This window comes from Sarcophilus harrisii, chromosome 3, assembly GCF_902635505.1.
Source record: "Sarcophilus harrisii chromosome 3, mSarHar1.11, whole genome shotgun sequence".
Classification (NCBI taxonomy): Eukaryota; Metazoa; Chordata; class Mammalia; order Dasyuromorphia; family Dasyuridae; genus Sarcophilus; species Sarcophilus harrisii.
Genome location: NC_045428.1, coordinates 534,056,689 through 534,076,822, shown reverse-complemented (window position 1 = coordinate 534,076,822; position 20,134 = coordinate 534,056,689). Strand labels below are relative to the sequence as shown.

Genomic DNA, 20,134 nt, shown 5'->3' with positions numbered 1-20,134 from the left:
GAATTGTATGCAATCATTCTAGCTCTTACTTATTATCCAGGAGATATAAATATAATATCTGATTTGGTCTATTCAGTAGGTGTGGTACAAAGAATTGCCACAGCCCAAATAAAATTTGTAGCCTCTAATATATATCAGCTCTTTAAGGAACTTCAAGAGCAAGTGAGAAAGCATCCAGGTAAGATTTATATCTTGCATGTTTACTCTCATAGTGCACTTCCAGGTCCTATTTTTGATGATAATTCAAAGGCAGATAGCTTTCTAAACTATGTTGGCCAATACTCCTTTATTTCAGGAAGCCCAAGAATCTCATTCTAAATATCATCAAGCTGCTCAAGCTTTACATTTACAATTTGGAATAACAAGAGAGGAAGCTAGGCAAAAGTCTGTACAGTTTGCCTTCCTTTCCATGCTCCTATGCTCCCTCCAGGGGAGAACCTTCATGGTTACAACAAGACACTCAGGTAGAATGGTACCCATATATGGAGCATGATAATTTGAATTAGTCTTATTGGCACCCCCCTGAAAAAAAAAATTTTTTTTTCAAGTCCATGATCAGGGCAATAGTTTTTTTTTTTTTTTTTTTTTTTTTTTTTTTTTTTAAGGTTGTAATATAAACATTCATGTTTTACATATTTCCATACATGTTGGGAGATGAAAATCTGAAAAGGAAAAACTCATGAGAAAGAGAAAAAAAGAGGCAAAAATAATATGCTTTAATCCATATTAATTCTCCATAGTTCTCTTTTAATATACGTTTTAGAGCCCTTTGGATATAGTTCCAAATTGCTCCCAGAATGGTTGAATAATTTCACAACTTCACTTAGTGTCCCACTTTTATCACATCTTCTCCAACATTTATCATTACCTTTTCCTGTCATCTTAGCCAATATGATAATTCATTTTTTTCTATACTGTATAAAACTAATTTGGAAGAATGAATTGTTATTTGGCTAAGTTCCTTGTCTCTTCTAACTGTAACTTTTGCCACAAACTTTTCTCACTCCAGCTCCTGCCCTGAGGCACTAAGATTCTGATTCATTACATTTAACTGTATCTGGTTTTAACCTAAATCTTCCATGCTATTCTCTGGCTATCTGGCCATCTGGTCATCTTTAGTCTCTTAATTTACTTCATGCTTGCTTCTTTTTACCCTCCTCTAATTCCTTTTATATTCATAGTTTCTAACTCTAGTTCTGAGAAAAAGCAAATCAACATTACTATCATTCCTACAAAGAATAGATCATTAAGTTGTTAATGGCTCCTCCCTATGACTTTCTAAAACACAATATTTTTTCCCTCCTGACCACTTCTCTCTTGTATCATCTTCCACTATTAAAACATGGGTTTCCTAAGGTCAAGGATTGTCTTGATCACTTATATTTGTGTCTCCAACATTTAACAGAGTGCCTGGGGTAGAGTAAGTGCTTATTTTTTTTTAATTCATTTTTCTTTGTATCCCATATTTAGGGCCTTGGCATTTGCTCTAAATATTAATTTTTTCTGTCACAATTTTTTTTCAATTATGGCACTGTGTAAATCTTGTCTCTCCATCTAGATTATGAAACACACAGGAGTAGGTCCGTCTTTCGTCAGTTCTTTCACTCCTTAATGTCTGAACCAAAGTTGGAACAGATCAAGCTAATGATGAGGATGATGATAATTAACATTTATTTAGTGTTTACTATGTGCTAGACATTGTGTTAAGTACTTTATAATTATTATATCATTTATGTTTTACACTAATTCTGTGAGGTAGATGCTATAATTATTCTCATTTTATAGATGAGGCAACTAAAGTAAACAAAAGTTTAATGACTTATCCAGAGAGACATAGCTAGTCAGTATCTTGAGCCAGCTTCAGATTCATGTCTTCCTAACTCTAGGCATTAATCTAGTTCATACTAGTCTACTGTTTGAGCCAATTTGGCCTAGCCCATAGAGAGTTAACTCAGCTGTAAAGCCCTATGACTATAGAGTTTAGAACTGATCTCCTGGGACACTTAGTTCTGAGAGTCTCCTTAGAGAGAAAGCCCAGGACCATATAAAATTGGTTAACTCATGGCAGGGCCAGCCTTGGATGTTTTCCAGGCCAGTGACACTTCTGTTCTTCATTCCACCCTCCATCTAGTGAGTAAGGAAGGGTGTTTTCCAGGGGTGAGTGTAAGAGCCACTGGATTTCTGATTTCTTGATTTCACTAAGTCTGAAAATGTGGGGGGAAAAGCTTCCAAGATTATACATGGATCATGTAAAGTTCTAAATGGAGCCCCTCATTCCACATGGGTTTTATCTAGGAGGGGATATAAACTTAATACTTTGGCAGAATCTCTCCAGTCTTCACGTTATTTCTCCTTTGAATCTCTGGGTATAAAAAAAATGACCCAAGTCAGAGCTCTAATTTTATATAATTTTACATGTATGCATGCATGCGTGTATTACATATGTGTTTATTATATTATAAATGTATACATACACATATTTATATATATTTTTGAACAGAAGAACATTTATATATACTTACACATGCAGATACATATTGGAGTTAGCAAGGATTTTATGTGAAATCTCAATTCATTGGAATGTCCATTAGCTATCTCAACAAAGGAGCTGAAGGATTTGGGATGAATTGCCTGATTTTGAAAATTAGAGTTTTCCCTGGAATAAGGGAAGGAATTTGGTATAACCACCTATAATTGATCATCCCTTTGGAGGCTGAATCATAGTCAGAGCCATTGGTAGCTATATTTTATGACCTTTGCTTTCCTGCCTAACTTCCAGTTCCACATACTCTTTGGAATTTTGACTCATTTTCTTTGTCATATTTCCTTTTTTAATTAATCAATCTTCATTGATCCTGGTGACCAATTTGGTCTTTTTTACTCTAGTTTGTGAACAAGTCTCGTATCTTAGGTCTACCTCTATTCCTGACTTCTGTAGTTACCCATTTCCTTCCACCTAGCCACCATAGGAGCTCAATATATCAAAGTTGTAATGTAAGAGAGAGAATCAGTTTGCTCTGAATAGGAGAAGTGTCTCTCTCTTAGCTTGTGTCCCTTAATATAATTCCTATGTCCAACCCAGGCTTATTCCTCAAATTTCCAAAGATTTTTCTTCTTCACTCCCTGATACTCTTTATACAGGATCAGGATTCACTATCCTTTTCCATGTAGTAGCTATCTCGTTTTTTGCCTTTTCCAACCGAGCTGTCACCTTTATCTTCTGCCTCTCGCTTCCCTTGTTCTAATAGTCTGCTTTCCATACTAAGCCTTGTAATTGCTTGTATATTTGTCTCCTCTCAACTAATTCTAATTAAATTATTAGCTCTACAGTTTGAAAATCTATACCCATCTGCTTCTACTTTTCCAGTGTGATACTGCACACAATCAAACTACTTCACAATGGGCACACAGGTGCCTTATTTTCAGAAAGTGGAACCCTGGAGTCATGAATAGAAAGCTGGCCTCAGAGCTAGGAAGACTTGGTTTCATGTCCACCTCCTAGATATTGTGGATGGGAAATCATGAGAAAACCATATCTCAATGGCCTAAACAACAGAGTCAAGCTCACATTGTAGCAGGGCCACTCAACTGTACCTAAGAATCCTGATCAGCTTCCTGTAATCTTAGAAAACCACATATTAACATTTATATACTATTGTATTTTATTTATTTTATTAAAATTTACCACTTACATTTTAATCTGGTTTAAGTCATACGTACAAGTGCTTTATTCCTGCCAAGTATTTAGCAATTCTATTCTAAACAATTCTCTAAAATTGTACATTATAGAGATGATGTTGGTAGAAGGAGCTTCCCCTCCCAGGACTTCCCTATACCAATGAATTTACAAGTTCTCTATATTAATCCCTATTAAATCAATAAATATTTATTGTTAGTACTGAGAATGATGGTTATACTAATATAGAATATGAGTCCCTGATCCATGAAGGCAGAAGATAAATGACATAATAAGTATCGCTTATCTAGCACTTGAACATTTGCAAAAACCTTTACAAATTTTGTTTAATTTTATCTTCATAACAATCCTCAGAGGTCCATTCTATTATCAGTCTCATTTTGCAGAGGAGGAAACTGAATTGACAGATTTGCAGAGCTCTAAATATAAGGTAAGACTTAAACTGAGGTTATCCTGACTCCAGGTCCATCTTTTATTCATTGTACTCTGCATCTATCTTTATTTTACAGAGTTTATCTCCTGAAATCATAAGTCACTCTGTGGGGAGAGAGACCTACAGGACAGATACTACTTTCTTCTGAATTCTATTTAACCCCAGAAAGTTATTTCCTCAGTAAAATGAAAAATTTTACTTTGGTTTTTAGAATTTTAATTCCTTGCTGCCTTTCTCAGCCTCGATGTTATAGCAATTTCTTTTGCCTGTGCTTATGACCTTGCACTAACACCACCCCATGAAAATAATAAAGATTCTACTATTCCCCTTTTCACTTATTGATGCTATACTTGAAACTTATCCCTCAAAATGTGCTATTTCATCAATGTATTTTATGTTTAAATTTTTATCTATAATTGAGTAATAAAGCCAGCAAAAGAGATTTTGTAGATATGACAATGAGGCTTTTATCTTGCTTTAAAGCTAAAAACAACTAAGACTTATCTACAAGAAAAATCCCTTTTATTGAAAGCCAAAAAGGCAGAGAAAGACTATTCTTTGAATAATAACTGTATTACTTTAATGACCATGGGTTTTCGAGTGTTTTCATTGAGGCAACAAGGAAGCACAGTAAATACAGCTATGGATCTGGCCTGAGAAATATCTGAGCACAAATTCAATCTCAGAGACCTATGAGTATGATCCTGTGCACGCCATTTAGCCATTTAACTTCTATCTGCCTTTGTTCTCTTATCTGTGAAATATGAATAACACTGTCGTCTACATCCTGGAGTTATTATGAAGACTGATGATATAATATTTATAAGGCTCTTTGCAAACATTTAAGCACTATAAAATGCTAGATATGATCATCATTATTCATTGATGGATCTTGTCTCCTTAGCATACCCTGTATATTATTATGTAGGAGTAAAATGGTCCCATCGGTAAAATAGCACTCTGTATTGCTTTGAGAGAGCCATACCCTTCCACTTCTAACATATCTAGATCCCTTGTAGAATAAAAAGTAATGGTAATATCATTGAATTAGTATCATCACCATATTTTCATTCCTGGCAATTTCTGTTGGCTACCATAGATATTGTCCTATCTTTAACTTTATTTTTCAGAGCATCAGTTCATGGAGAACTTTAGAAACTGGATATTCAACCTTTAGCAACTTCAGGGTGATTATACCATCATTAGTAATAATCACATCATAAATAGCATTCTCCAACATCTTATTCAAGCCAAGTGAACCAAGAGGAACATTTTACAATATTGGAAATGAAAGGTGTAATCACAACTTATTGGAAGTGTTTCTCTCCTATTGACATTGTGATCAGGATGGAGCACCCATTTGATCTGATTAATAGTATCTCTTTTGAATAATTCCCTTCTCTTTGAGAAGTCTAATCTGATGGGATGGTAGAGGGGTCTCATGCTCTAATGGTGACCAAAATGATTTTTATTGAAAGGTGATTGGTGTTAGAAAGTTCCCATAAATAATTGTTCCTTTGGTCAAATGTCAGTATATGTTTTAAGACATTTGCCATTACTTCCTAAAATCAGCAGAGCAAACTGAATCATCTTTAAGTGTATGTGTGTGTGTGTATACAAATACACACCTGCATCCATCTGTATATATACATAGTTATGTGTTTATATGTATCTAGACAGCCATATATTTCCATCAATAAAATGGAAAGATTAATTTGAGGTATTTTACCTTCAGATTAGAGTAATATCCCATAAAAAGCCACATTATTCAAAGAATAAAAACCCGACTTATTTTTCTTGAGAGAGGAAATTTTTTTTTCATTTAAAAAATAAAGATATAAAATTATAGAAATGCCTAAACATCAATGTTACCAGATACTATGTTTTAAAATAATATTCAATATAGGCACTCTTAATATTGGGTCAATGAAAAGTTTAATATTTTGATCACTATATAATATAATTGTTTTTGAAAGTCTATGAATTGCATATTAGACATTTGCAAATACAATTCTGAGCAGCAGGCCTTTCTTAGCCTTCCATTATTTACCTGATAAAATGAGGTTGCATGACACACGTGAAAAAATGGAGAATTCCTGTCTAAGAGCAACATCCATGGTAAGAAAAGTTCAACATGTAATTCTGAATCAATCTCACCATCATGCCTGACTGATGTGAACATCTTTTCAAATTAATTTTCCATTGAGTAAAAAGTTACAAACAAACAAAATACACCAAACAAAAAGCTTCATAAATTCCCCTTCCTCTTTTAATTTGTTGTTCTTGTTGTTAAAAGATCCTCCTGATGGTTTTCCATTCATTTTCCTAATGGCTTAGGGTTAAAAACTCCTTTTTTGGATTTTTTTTTCCTTTTGGATCAATAGTTATATGTGTTTCAGAATCTAAATTGTTTTTCTTTTGATTACCCTTTTTTAGTCCATGAGTGTAGTAATCCCCTGTGGATTTAAGGTATTTTGTTGTATTCTCATTTGTCCCATTTCTTAACCTTTCAATTGAAAATGAATGAAAATTGACAGGACAACAGACACAGCCCCATAATCTTAGAGCAAAGTACACCTTTTGTTCCTTCCTGCTCCCAATACCATTCTCAATTATTTAATTTTCTAATAATAAAGTTTTCTCTAACTTTTATATCTATTTTTTCTTTCTTTCAGAAGAGATGTGAAGATTTCCTCCATTCTTACTTTGCAGACCAGGAACTGTAAGAGTCATTTGATCACCAAGTTTAATTATTTACTTAAAAAGCCTTCAAGCATTGCTCAGTAGTTCAAAAAATTTATAAGATTCTTCAGTAAGAAAATTCATCAGAATAGTTTTCTGAAAAAGTTCTTACAGAAGAGCATATTGAATAAAACTTAAACATATTTTCCAATTGCATCATGACAAAACAATCTAATACATTAAACCATTATGCATACTTATCTATCTGAAGGAATAGGAAAGAATATAAGGGTAGATAATCAAGAAGGAAATAGGACAAGGAGGAAAGAAGGGTAGACATAGTAAGATCCACTATTTGTAAGTCTGAGTCTCTTTGCTGAAAGGAGAAGAGATAAAACAGTTTACCCAATTTATAATCTTGTTTTAAGAGCAGCTGGTCTCTTGGTCACCATGGTGAATTGCAACATCAGTAATAGCAGCTCCTTCATCTTCATCTTGATGGACCTGCCAGAGCTGGAAGATGCCCACCACTGGACAGCCGTCCCTGTCTGTTCTATCTACTTCCTCTCTTTCCTAGGCAACATAACCATCATGTACATTGTCAAGTCCGTACCTAGCCTCCACACCCCGATGTACCTTTTCCTTTCCATGCTCTCAATGGCAGACTTGGGTCTCTCTGCCTCCACAATGCCCTCCATGGTGGCTGTCTTTCTGCTGGGCCATAGGAGGATAAATGCAGCTGCGTGCTTTGCCCAGTTGTTCTTTATCCACACCTTCTCAGTCATTGAATCTGCTGTGCTTCTCGCCATGGCTTTTGACCGCTGTGTTGCCATTCGTGAGCCACTGCGTTACGCCACCATCCTTACCAACTGGCGCATCGGTGCCATTGGATTGGCAATTGTCACGCGAAGCGCTGCCCTTCATCTGCCCCTGCCTGTTCTCCTTAACAACCTCAATTTCAAGTCCATCAGTGCCCTGTCTCATTCCTACTGTGTCCACCCTGATGTTCTGAAGCTGTCCTGCTCTAACACCCGGGTCAACAGTGCCCTCGGGCTCTTTGTGATGCTCTCTACTTTGGGGCTAGATGCTCTGCTCATCCTCTTGTCTTATGTGCTGATTCTCTATACTGTTCTGAGCATTGCCTCCCATGCAGAACAGCTCAAGGCTCTCAATACCTGCATCTCACACATTTTTGCTGTCCTGCTTTTCTACACTCCACTTGTCAGCCTCTCCATGATTCATCGTTTTGGGAAAAAGTTACCAGCCCAGGTTTATATGCTTCTCTCTTACTTGCATTTTCTTGTTCCCCCTATGCTCAATCCCATTGTCTACAGCATCAAGACCAAGGAAATTAGAGTCCGAATCCTTAGGATGCTCCATCCTAAGAAGTTCTGAAATTCTTGACATGGGAACCTGTAGGATGTCTTGAATAATTGTTTTGAACAAAATTTCCTAGGAATATAAACCAGGAGGTATATTTTTATGTTTTCTGCATCAATTAAATAGAGCAAAGAAGTGATTGATCCTACATGACTCTCTTCTTGCTATGTAAGGCCTATTATAAAAGGGAAGAAATAGTTTCAGCCCATAAAGAACCCCCAGTGTGATGGATAAATCACAATTTCTGCTTTTCAGGATGTACCAATTTAGTGGGAGAAAGAAACAGACATAAACTGACAATATCATATGATATAAAAATATCACTTATCCAGAAAGATACCCAACATAAGAACAGCTTGAAAATTGAATGCAAGGAACTTTGACTTTACAGAACATATAATTTGAGAAACATAATCTTATTTTCCTACATTGCAAATTGTTAAAAGAATTTTGAATATTGTACCAGTAAATATTGGATTTAAAAACAATGCAAACACAATTTATTGTTGTTATTGATATTGTTTAAATAAAAGAAAAATATTGTAATTTTATTTTAAAATATTTATAATTTATAATACAATATTATAAAATATTGTGAATGTTCACAGTATGGAACTCAGAAGATATTTCTACATACCAAAACTGCATTCTTTCAGAGAAACAGGTCTTGCCCCGTACTTAGAAATGAAGCAAACCTACTTTTTTTTTGGTCAGTCATTCAGAAATCTTTGTTTAAGAAAGACAGTCAGCAAACATTTATAAATTGCTTATTATGTGCCAGACACCAAATTACATGCTGAAGAGACAAAGAAAGCATAAATATCATTCCTCTTCCTTTGTGCGCAAAGGCACTATTTTTTAAAAAAAATTCATTAAATGCTTTCACTGTAAGTCTATTTGTTTAACAAATATTTTTATTTACAACTATAAGAAAAACGAACAATAGATTGTCTTTATATAGTACTTAGCATGTGTCAGGTAGATGAAAATCTATTATTTGTGTTTCCTCATTTGTATAATGATAAGGTGGGATAGATGATAAAGGAATTTGATGACAAAGAAAAATTGAAGTGTTTTGAATTCTCCAATTCCAAACTCAAAGTAATATTTAAATTGTCATTTTCCTCATTGAAATTAATCTTTCATGATATGAACCCCTGACTTTTCAGTCATTCCAGATATCATCAAACACTCTCACACCCCAAATGCTGTATTTCTCTACTTTCATGATTAAAACTCTTAAGTGGACTTCTAACCATGCATTCTACCATCACCAGAAGTAGTCAGACTGCTGTTGAGTCTTAATTAGTCCTTTAAAATGAGGGGCATTTGCATCCTCATGAAGCCTCACAGGCATTATTAAGATCATAGAATTCTAGATCTGGAAAAGGGTCTTAGCTGGGGCCAGTTCCAACAGCCCTTCAAAAACTGATTCTTAAATTTTCTAGTGTGAGCATTTACACAACAAAAGTTAATAAACACTACAAAGCAGGGTTTGATGTATTTTTGAATTATAAAGAAAGTGTTAATAATGATGATCAAACTTATTAGTGTGTCATTCTACATTTTTTTTTTTGGTAATTGTTAAACATCTAAGACCTCCACTATAACAAAATCAATAATATGTGCTGCCTTGGATATATTGCAGTTAAGGTTCTATGAATCTTTTGTCTGGGAGACCATGCAGAGTCATATTCCTGTTTAATATTCCAAATATAGTCTCACTGGTATTGGTTGAATAAATAATTAGAGATTAATTGAGGGAGTGATGATTATGGAACCAAAGAAGAAAGAGCCTCAAATTCTGCCTCAAATGTCATACTATTTATAGAATTTTTCAGCAAGTAATTATACTCTCTGAGCTTCAATTTCTATATCTATAGAATGAAGATTTTGCCTAGATGACCTCTTAGGCGTCTATGATTCTATAGTTCCTCCAACCCTGACTGTTTCCATCATCTGTCCTCTTTGCTGTTTTTATTTGTGAGATAAAGTCATAACATCTTAATTCACAGAGGTGACGGTCCCTATCTTCTGTCTTTGCTGAATCAGTGAGCATCTATAAATCATATACTATGTGCTAGGTTGCACAGTGAAGAGAACTCTGGACTTGGAATAAGGAAAGCTAAATTCAAATCTGGCTTCAGACACTTACTAGCTGGGTGACCTTGGGTGAGACATTTAACTATATTTAACTCAGTTTCTTCATCTATAAAATAAGGTAAAGAAGGAAATGACAAACCACTCCAGTATCTTTACCAAGAAATTTTCAAATAGGGTCACTAAGGGTAGGATCAATTGAATGGACTGAACAACAGCTATGCTAGGTATTTCTGGGGATACAGAAAGAAGCAAAAGACAGTGCCTGACCTCAAGGAACTTGCAAAGAAGACAGCTTAAATGGGGGGGGGGGATTCTTAACAATTCTGGGAGCCACATTTTAGGAAATACAATGAAATTATGGAATATAACTGAAGGAGAGTGATTTTAATGGTGAAAGAACTTGACTTCATTCCTTGGGAAAGACCTTGGGAATTTTCTTTGAAAATGAAAGATTTAGGGAAAACATGATAGCTATCAAATATTTAAATATATGATGAGCTAAAATATGAAGAAGAAATTAAAATTGGTCTACTAATGATAGAAAAAAAATAGAATTAGTAGAAAAGTAGAAGAGAGGCAGATCCCAACTTCATGTAAGCAGGAAAAAAACAAAGAAAAACTCCATCATTTTCTAATATTGAAAGTAGAATATCTGGTGAGCTAAATTTTAGTGTAAGTTTTTAATTTGGACACTTTGTAATCACTTATTTGACATTTTGTAGAGAAAATGCCTGGTCAGGAATGAATTAGACTAAATAGGTTGTGATCCTGCAACCATTCCCAATAAGATCTGGAGTGAAACAAGGTTGCCCACTATCACCGTTACTATTTAATATTGTATTAGAAACGCTAGCTATAGCAATAAGAGCTGAGAAAGAGATTAAAGGAATAAGAATAGGCAATGAGGAAGCCAAATTATCACTCTTTGCCGATGACATGATGGTATACTTAGAGAACCCCAGAGATTCTGCTAAAAAGTTATTAGAAATAATCCACAACTTTAGCAAAGTTGCTGGTTATAAAATAAACCCACATAAGTCATCAGCATTCTTATATATCACTAACAAAATCCAACAGTCAGAGTTACAAAGAGAAATTCCATTTAAAGTAACTACTGATAATATAAAATATTTAGGAATCTATCTGCCAAGGAAAATCAGAAACTTTATGAGCAAAATTACAGACCACTTTTCACACAAATTAAGTCTGATCTAACCAATTGGAAAAATATTAAATGCTCTTGGATAGGGCGAGCAAATATAATAAAGATGACAATATTACCTAAACTAATCTATTTATTTAGCCTATACCAATCAGACTCCCAAAAACTATTTTAATGACCTAGAAAAATAACAACAAAGTTCATATGGAAAACAAAAGGTCAAGAATTTCAAGGAATTAATGAAAAAAAATCAAATGATGGTGGCTTAGCTGTACCAGATCTAAAATTATATTATAGAGCAGCAGTTACCAAAACTATTTGGTATTGGCTAAGGAATAGATTAGTTGATCAGTGGAATAGAGTAGGTTCAAGGGATAAAACAGTCAACAAATATAGCAACCTAGTCTTTGACAAACCCAAAGATCCCAGCTTTTGGGATAAGAACTTACTGTTTGATAAAAATTGCTGGGAAAATTGGAAACTAATATGGCAGAAACTAGGCATTGATCCATACTTAACGCCGTACACCAAGATAAGATCAAAATGGGTTCATGACCTAGGCATAAAGAATGAAATCATTAATAAATTAGAGGAACATAGGATAGTTTACATCTCAGACCTGTGGAAGGGGAAGGTCTTTATGACCAAAGCAGAACTAGAGATCATTACTGATCACAAAATAGAAAATTTCGATTATACCAAACTGAAAAGTTTTGTACAAATAAAACTAATGCAGACAAGATTAGAAGGGAAGCAATAAACTGGGAAAATATTTTTACAGTCAAAGGTTCTGATAAAGGCCTCATTTCCAAAATATATGAGAATTAACTCTAATTTATAAAAATCAAGCCATTCTCCAATTGAAAAATGGTCAAAGGATATGAACAGACAATTCTCAGATGAAGAAATTGAAACTATTTCTAGTCATATGAAAAGATGCTCCAAGTCCTTATTAATCAGAGAAATGCAAATTAAGACAACTCTAAGATACCACTACACACCTGTCAGATTGGCTAAGATGACAGGAAAAATAATGATGATTGTTGGAGGGATGTGGAAAACTGGGACATTGATTCATTGTTGGTGGAGTTGTGAACGAATCCAACCATTTTGGAGAGTAGTTTGGAACTATGCTCAAAAGTTATCAAACTGTGCATACCCTTTGATCCAGCAGTGTTACTACTGGGATTATATCCCAAAGAGATTATAAAGAAGGGAAAGGGACCTGTATGTGCACGAATGTTTGTGGCAGCCCTTTTTGTAGTGGCTAGAAACTGGAAACTGAATGGATGTCCATCAGTTGGAGAATGGCTGAATAAATTGTGGTATATGAAAATTATGGAATATTACTGTTCTGTAAGAAATGACCAACAGGATGATTTCAGAAAGGCCTGGAGAGACTTACACGAACTGATGCTGAGTGAAATGAGCAGGACCAGGAGATCATTATATACTTCAACAACAATACTAGATGATGACCAGTTCTGATGGATCAGGCCATCCTCAGCAACAAGATCAACCAAATCATTTCTAATGGAGCAGTAATGAACTGAACCAGCTATGCCCAGAAAAAGAACTCTGGGAGATGACTAAAAACCATTACATTGAATTCCCAATCCCTATATTTATGCACACCTGCATTTTTGATTTCCTTCACAAGCTAATTGTACAATAATTCAGAGTCTGATTCTTTTTGTACAGCAAAATAATGTTTTGGTCATGTATACTTATTATGTATCTAAGTTATATTTTAATATATTTAACATCTACTGGTCATCCTGCCATTTAGGGGAGAGGGTGGGGGGGTAAGAGGTGAAAAATTGGAACAAGAGGTTTGGCAATTGTTAATGCTGTAAAGTTACCCATGTATATATCCTGTAAATAAAAGGCTATTAAATTTAAAAAAAAAAAAAAAATAAATAAATAAATAAATAGGTTGTGATCTTTTTCCATCTCTAAACTTCTGTGATCTTTTTACTTGTTAGAGCCTCCAATATTTCCTGCAAATAAGTTCTATATCCATGTTGGGCAGGGCATCACAAAACATGTATAAGAAAGACAAAATTAGTATAAGACCTGATTGTAGGTTTACAATTGTGTCCAGATTTAGTACATAAGCAATTATGTAATGAATTAGGGCTTCCACTGCTGATTTTGCTAAATTTACTTGAGGGTACAGACAGGCAGCGGTGGAAGTGTACAGGCAGTGGGTAATGGTGGTCCAACAAGTGGACTACTAGGACTACTAGATCATGAAGACCTGGCTTCAAGTTCTGCCTTGAATGCTTACTTGACCGTGCAATCCTGAGCAAATTACTTAACCTCTTTCAGGGGCATTTTCCTCATTTGTAAAGTGGAGATAACAATAATAATAACTCAAAGGGTTTCTGAGAGGCTCAAATGAGCTAATATACAAAAAGTTCTTTATAAACCTTAAATCACTATATTAATGCTAGCTAGGTATTATTAGATTCAGGCTGTGACACTATCAGATCAGAATGTAAACAAAACATGACTGGAAATCAGTATTAATGCAGTTGATTCATCTTTAATCCTTCAGAGTCCCTAACCCTAGACTCAGTATGCAGCAGAATAATCTAGATCTGCAAAGAGATCTTTCAAGATAAAATGAGACTTAGGGCCTAAAGAACTTTGAAAATTTTTTTCAGTCTTGAACTCTAGCCTAGATCAGGAAGGAAGCAGGGGGTTTCCTGAAAAATACAGCCAAATATCGAAGCCTGGAATTCGGGGTCATCTACAGTATAGGGCTAGTATAACTTTACATCTTTTTTATGCATTTTTTCCATCAAGATCTACTTCTGAGAAAGTAGACCATGTTCCATTCTCTAAACTCATTCCTTGTACTTGTGTCTTTGCTTATGACATTGATAGGATGACAACATTTCAGTTAGATGGGACTTCAGCGGCCATATCCCAAAAGAAGTCCCCATGATACACATAGATTGAGATGATATTCATATAACATGCATATTAGTGATCATACAGCTTCCAATGGGGAAAAAATCTATCTTGTTCCAAGGAAGCACATTTCACTTTTAAATATTTCTAATTATTATGAAGTTGGTTTATCCATTCATTCATGCATGCATTTGCACATTTATATATGTATTCATCTATTTGGTTGACTATTTTTTGTTCATTCATTTATCTGTTTGCTTATTCATTTATTCATCTATTTGTTTATTTATTTATCTGTCAATAGATCTAAATTTGTCCTTTTCATTTCTGTTAAATTTTTTTTTCTAGTATCTGCCCTTGGGGACCAAAGGAAACCTGTTTTATCTCTCTCCTACATGGCAACATTTCCAGTATTCAAAGATGTCTATTATGATCATTCCCCTCATCATTTCTACTCCAAAGTAAACATCTCCAATTGTTCTAACTGAAAGAATTCACCTATAATATCTTTATTTATCAATCTTTTAAAATAATAATTGAAATTCCATTCAAATTCCAACTCCATAAAATTGCCTCATATTCTCATACATGTAAATGATCTGAAGTTCATGGAACTTTTTTTTTTCATTACTTTTTGGTTCCTCTCTAAATCCTCATCTTAGATTTTAAACCTTTCTAGGAACTGTATGTTATTGATCTTTGTATCTCTATCAGCATCCAACACAAAGTCTTGTACATTGCACATTGGAGGTATCTAAATCATATTTGCATGAATCTCCTCATTATAGCCTCAGGCTAGATTTAGCAGCATATATTAAGACTAAAGCATTGTGTCAACACTTGTTGACAAGTTTCCATAGAAGAGTAGCCCTAAATCTGACCTAGCAATCTGTGAAATTGAGATCTTTAGAAAGTCCTGTTTGCTAATAGTTTTGAGAGATCCTCTAGGGCTTCCAATAAATCTTGTTTGGCAGTGGTTAATGCTAGGTTAAGGCCAAAATCCCAGTATCCCAATAGGATGTTCCTTGGGGGGAAGCAATCCCCAGGATGTTGTGTAATGCCTGCAAGTAAAATTGCTGCCCTTCTGACAATCTGTCTTTTGGAGAAGAGAATCTGAAGTTTGGTCTATGGGTTGCTGGTGAGTCAGTATTACTGTCTTTGCAGAGGGATATGAGAAAGCAATTTCATAACATTGTTGAGATCTTTGTGGGGCATAATTAAAGGCTTCAGCAAAACCTTGGGAAAAAGCTACTAAATGGATGTCAACAGATTTAGACAAGTCACCTAAACTAGATTTATTAAAGTTTCACAATCTGATGCTTACATTTCTTTATCTCTAAGTCAATGATCAACCTAAAAGGCAGCATGGACAAAGACGATAGAGAAGTGAACTTGAATTAAGATAGAACTGATTTTAAATTCCATCCCAGATTTACATTACATCTATATGATCCTGGACAAGTAGCAATGTTATGAAACTCACATTTCTTCCAGTGAGGAAAGAGACTGATGTTACTTGACTTCTGTAACTTTAATGGATGGTTAAAAGAAAGGACTTTTTAAATTTTATAGTGTTAAAGACTATTAGTACACTAATCAATAATAATTATTTAAGAGTTATTTAGTAACTAATTGTTAAAACAATTATCTCTCATTTCCTCCTTACATTAATTCTATTAAGAGGTTGGGACAGAGATGATTTCCCTCATTTTATAGATGAATCAAGGGACATATAGTTACTACCTAGTCCTAAAGTCCATGGACTTGGTTTAAAAAATCTTTGGAAATTATTATATTAATCATATTTAGATTATTTTGCGATCCTATATATTTTATTTTGTGTTTTTAAAAACATGATTCATGGGCTTATATGTTTCACTAGATTGTCAGAAGAATCCATGACAAAAACGGTTAAGAATTCCTGGTTTGTAGATTAGAACCCTGAACTTGTAGTCCCAAGACTTTGATTTGAATCCTTTCTTGAATAGTAGCTGTGGGATGCCAAACAACTCACTTAACCTGTTTCCTCATCTGAAAAAAATGAGGAGGTTGAACTTAGTGACTTTTTTTTTCAATTACAAATCTACATCCAGATGAAGTAGCAGAATAATTCTGGTCTTCTAATATCAGTGTCACTTCTCTTACACCACACAGTTTCTTGTGTCACTTCAAAGAGGAAGTTCATTGATTTTAGTACTGCCCCATATCTGGGATTCACACTTGGCCACTTGAAGGATATAATCTCACTGTCAAACATTCATCCTCTTTTTTTTTTTTAATACTTCTCTCCTCTATAAAGAGCCAACAGTAGTATTCTTCTCAGTGTAATCACCTGTTTAGAGTACTAAAAATAGGCACAATGTGAGGAAGTTGTATATAAATTAGGAAATTCTAGTATAAACATAACATTTTTTTTTCTAGACAATTTTTGGTAGCACAATCTCTTTGACTTCTCTACATTATTTAATGCTGTTCCTCATCCCCTTCCCTCTGTTCTTTTCTATTTCTGTATTAGAAAACTTTCTGTATTAAAGGCATCTGATGCACCTGGAATTCTGAGTCCTTTTCATTTTATTAACTTTATAGCTTCTTTCTCACACATTAATATGGATGTTCCTGAAGATCTGACCATGGCTCATTGTTCTTGTCTCCCTACACTATCAAATTCCATGTAGAATATTCCTTTTTGCTCATTCAATTATCATAGTTTTGAGTATGACAACCTCCCATTTCCCTTCCATATGTCAAATCTCTAACAACTTTTCTGAGTTCCAAACATATCTAAATTCCATCAGGACATATAAGAAAATGATGACGATAATGACAATCATGATATTTTTATAATACTTTCAGTATTACATGGCAGCATAAAGGTATAATGGGAAAGAGTTCTGGATTTACATCCAGAAGTCCTTGTTTCACATTTATACAACTTACATTTCTGACCCTGAATAAGTCATTTAACCTACCCAGTCCTCTGTTTGCTCATCTGCAAAATGACAAACTTTAAAAATGATGACCTTTTGTGATCCCTTACAGCTTTAAATCTAACTGTCCCATAAACTCCCATAATCCTAAATTTATATGTTCAAAACTAAGCTTATTATAGTTCACCTTAAAACTGAGTCCTTTATATCACCAATGACAACAATTAGTTGTGCTTTTATTTGTGCTATTATTTCCCTCTTTAGGGCTCTATTACATGTGAAGAGTCCAGAATGGCAACCTTCTTGTCACCAGAAGATAGAACCCAAGAATAACAGAATTGAAAATAAAATCTGGAGTGGACAGTCTCATAAATACTGTGATCCAATCTTACAAGATCAGAGACATGTAAGCATTAATAGAGCAAGATAAACAAAGGGAGGGAGGAGTGAACTTTATTGATATTCCAAAATAGGCATACTTTTCAAGGTTTGCCTATGGGACCAAAGAATTCACTTTTTATGTGAGACTTTGAACTTTTCCCTGTGTTTATTCTTTTTATTCCTATTTGGTTATCTGAATTAGTTGGTAAAACAATCCCAGAAAATCACAGGTGTTGTGTGTGTGCCTCAGTAAGAGGAAGGAAATGGGAGAAGCCAGGAGACTGTGTTCTGTCCTGCTAAGTTCCAAGAAGAGAATACATTGGGAAACAATGGACTACAAAAGTTAATAGTAGATAGTTGGTAAAGAAGGATGAGGATGAAATCTAACCAGACCTGAGATGTCTCCCTGAGGGCTCTAGAAGATTGAGCAAATAATATGTTATGTGGTCTTCAGTTTATTCTTCTGTAAATTGAGGAACTAAATGATTGCTCAGGAATCCCCAGATTTGGCATATTATGATCCCAGGAAGTGTGATATTTAAAGATTTTTGTCTATTATCCCCTCAAGGCTTCTTTTGTCTTGAGTCCATTGACATATGTCTCCTGACTGGACCTTCATTGGTTCTGAACTAAGTTCTTTAAACTTCTTGAGTCTTGCGTTAATGGTCAGACCTGGAATATGGAGACTACCTGGTCACATCATGGGATCAGTAAGACATTGGTGACCTTATGGTTTGAGAAAAAAGTTTTTTAGGATGACAGTTTCCTAACTGGATGTCTTCTTTGATTACAGAACTATTGACAACTCAGTCAAGTTCCACATTTCCCAGAGAACTGCTCCACCCTCCCCAGAACCATGCAGACCTTAAATCACAACGGCACTACATTTCTCCTCATGGGCCTTCCAGGCCTAGAGAAAATGTACATCTGGCTCTCTATCCCATTGTGCACCATGTATATAGTGGCTGTGGCTGGAAACAGCTTGATCTTGTGGGTGGTAAGGTCAGAAACTGTTCTTCATCAGCCAATGTACTACTTCTTGTCCATGCTGGCCATGACTGACCTGGGCCTTTCTTTTTCCACATTGCCCTCTATGCTAGCCATTTACCTTCTGGGCCAGCAGCAGGTGGAGGTGAATGCCTGCTTAGCTCAGCTCTTTTTCATCCACACTTTTTCTATCATGGAATCCTCCGTGCTTCTCTCCATGGCTTTTGACCGCTTTGTGGCCATTTGTAATCCACTGCGCTACACAACCATCCTGCCAAGTCCCCGAGTTGCAGGCCTGGGCTTTGCAATTATAGTCCGAAGTGTTGGGCTCCATGTCCCTGCCCCCATCATGTTGAAAAGGCTTCCCTACTGCCATTCTGGTCAACTGTCCCATTCTTACTGCCTGCATCCAGATGTCATGAAGCTTGCTTGTGCGGACACTCGTGTCAACAGTGCTTATGGGCTCTTTGTGGTACTCTCTACTCTTGGCTTGGACTCCATGCTTATTGTGGCTTCCTATGTGCTGATCCTCCACGCTGTCCTGGCCATTGCTTCCCAGGCAGAGAGGCTTAAGGCTCTTAATACATGCGTCTCACACATCTGTGCAGTGCTGCTTTTCTATACACCCATGATTGGTCTGTCCATGATCCACCGCTTTGGGAAGCAAGCTTCTCCCTGCATCCGTGTACTCCTCTCCTACCTTCACTTTCTCATGCCCCCTGTGCTCAATCCCATTGTCTATACTATCAAGACCAAACAGATACGTGAGAAGATCTTGCACTTCTTCCAGTCTAATGGGGCCAGAAGGAGAGTTAGGCAAGAACACTGAGGAGATGGAACAAAGGTGCTACATGATACAGAAGGAAATGGCTCCTTTTGTGAGATAGGGATCATCACTCATATTTGATGGAAAAGATATAATTTCTTCTCTTCTCCACATAATTTATGGAGGTGACATGGCCCTATTTCTGCAGATCTTCATCTGATTTAGGAGACATAATTCCCTAGTTCCATATAAATTTCTGAGCTTTTTAAAGAGATACACCTCTTATTCTGGTGGGAAAGACTCCCTCCCTACTTTAAAGAATTTATAGTGTAATAAAAGAGAAATGCCCCTTGATCGGTGAAAGTAAGATTTCCATACAAAGGAGTATGACCAATTATAAGTACTTAAAGAACACAGCTTTTTGATTCCATTGGTACAGGAAACCCCCATTAAGGAAATGTTTATACCAACAATAGAGTTGTACCTACTCTGCAATTTAACAGTGTTAGAGAGTTATCTGGTAAAAATGAGAGATTCTGTCTCTTGCCCAGGGTCACTCACAAAGTTTGTGTCAGATATAGGAACCGATCAGCATTTTGCCTACTCTGCTATCTATGTTGTTTAAAATTACACAAACACATGAAATTATTGTATTTAAATTTTAAATAAACTTAGAATAGTGAAAATTGTCAGTCAA

General features: G+C 35.3%; 2 protein-coding genes across 2 annotated transcripts; both read left to right on the top strand.

Moving 5' to 3' along the window:
- Positions 1-7,259: 7,259 nt before the first annotated feature.
- On the top strand, positions 7,260-8,207 carry LOC100931920 (olfactory receptor 51G2-like). The gene has a single exon (XM_003764784.2). The coding sequence runs from the start codon at positions 7,263-7,265 to the stop codon at positions 8,205-8,207; it is 945 nt and encodes a 314-aa protein (XP_003764832.1). The 5' UTR covers positions 7,260-7,262.
- A 10,333-nt stretch (positions 8,208-18,540) lies between these two features.
- LOC100931394 (olfactory receptor 51G2-like) lies at positions 18,541-19,500 on the top strand. Its single transcript, XM_012545420.1, has one exon. It carries the CDS (start codon positions 18,541-18,543, stop codon positions 19,498-19,500), a length of 960 nt encoding a protein of 319 aa, XP_012400874.1.
- The last annotated feature ends 634 nt before the right edge of the window (positions 19,501-20,134 follow it).

Bases quoted from the DNA above. Each gene is read 5' to 3' on its own strand.
- LOC100931394 (XM_012545420.1), top strand. From the start codon at position 18,541: ATGCAGACCTTAAATCACAACGGCACTACATTTCTCCTCATGGGCCTT.
- LOC100931920 (XM_003764784.2), top strand. From the start codon at position 7,263: ATGGTGAATTGCAACATCAGTAATAGCAGCTCCTTCATCTTCATCTTG.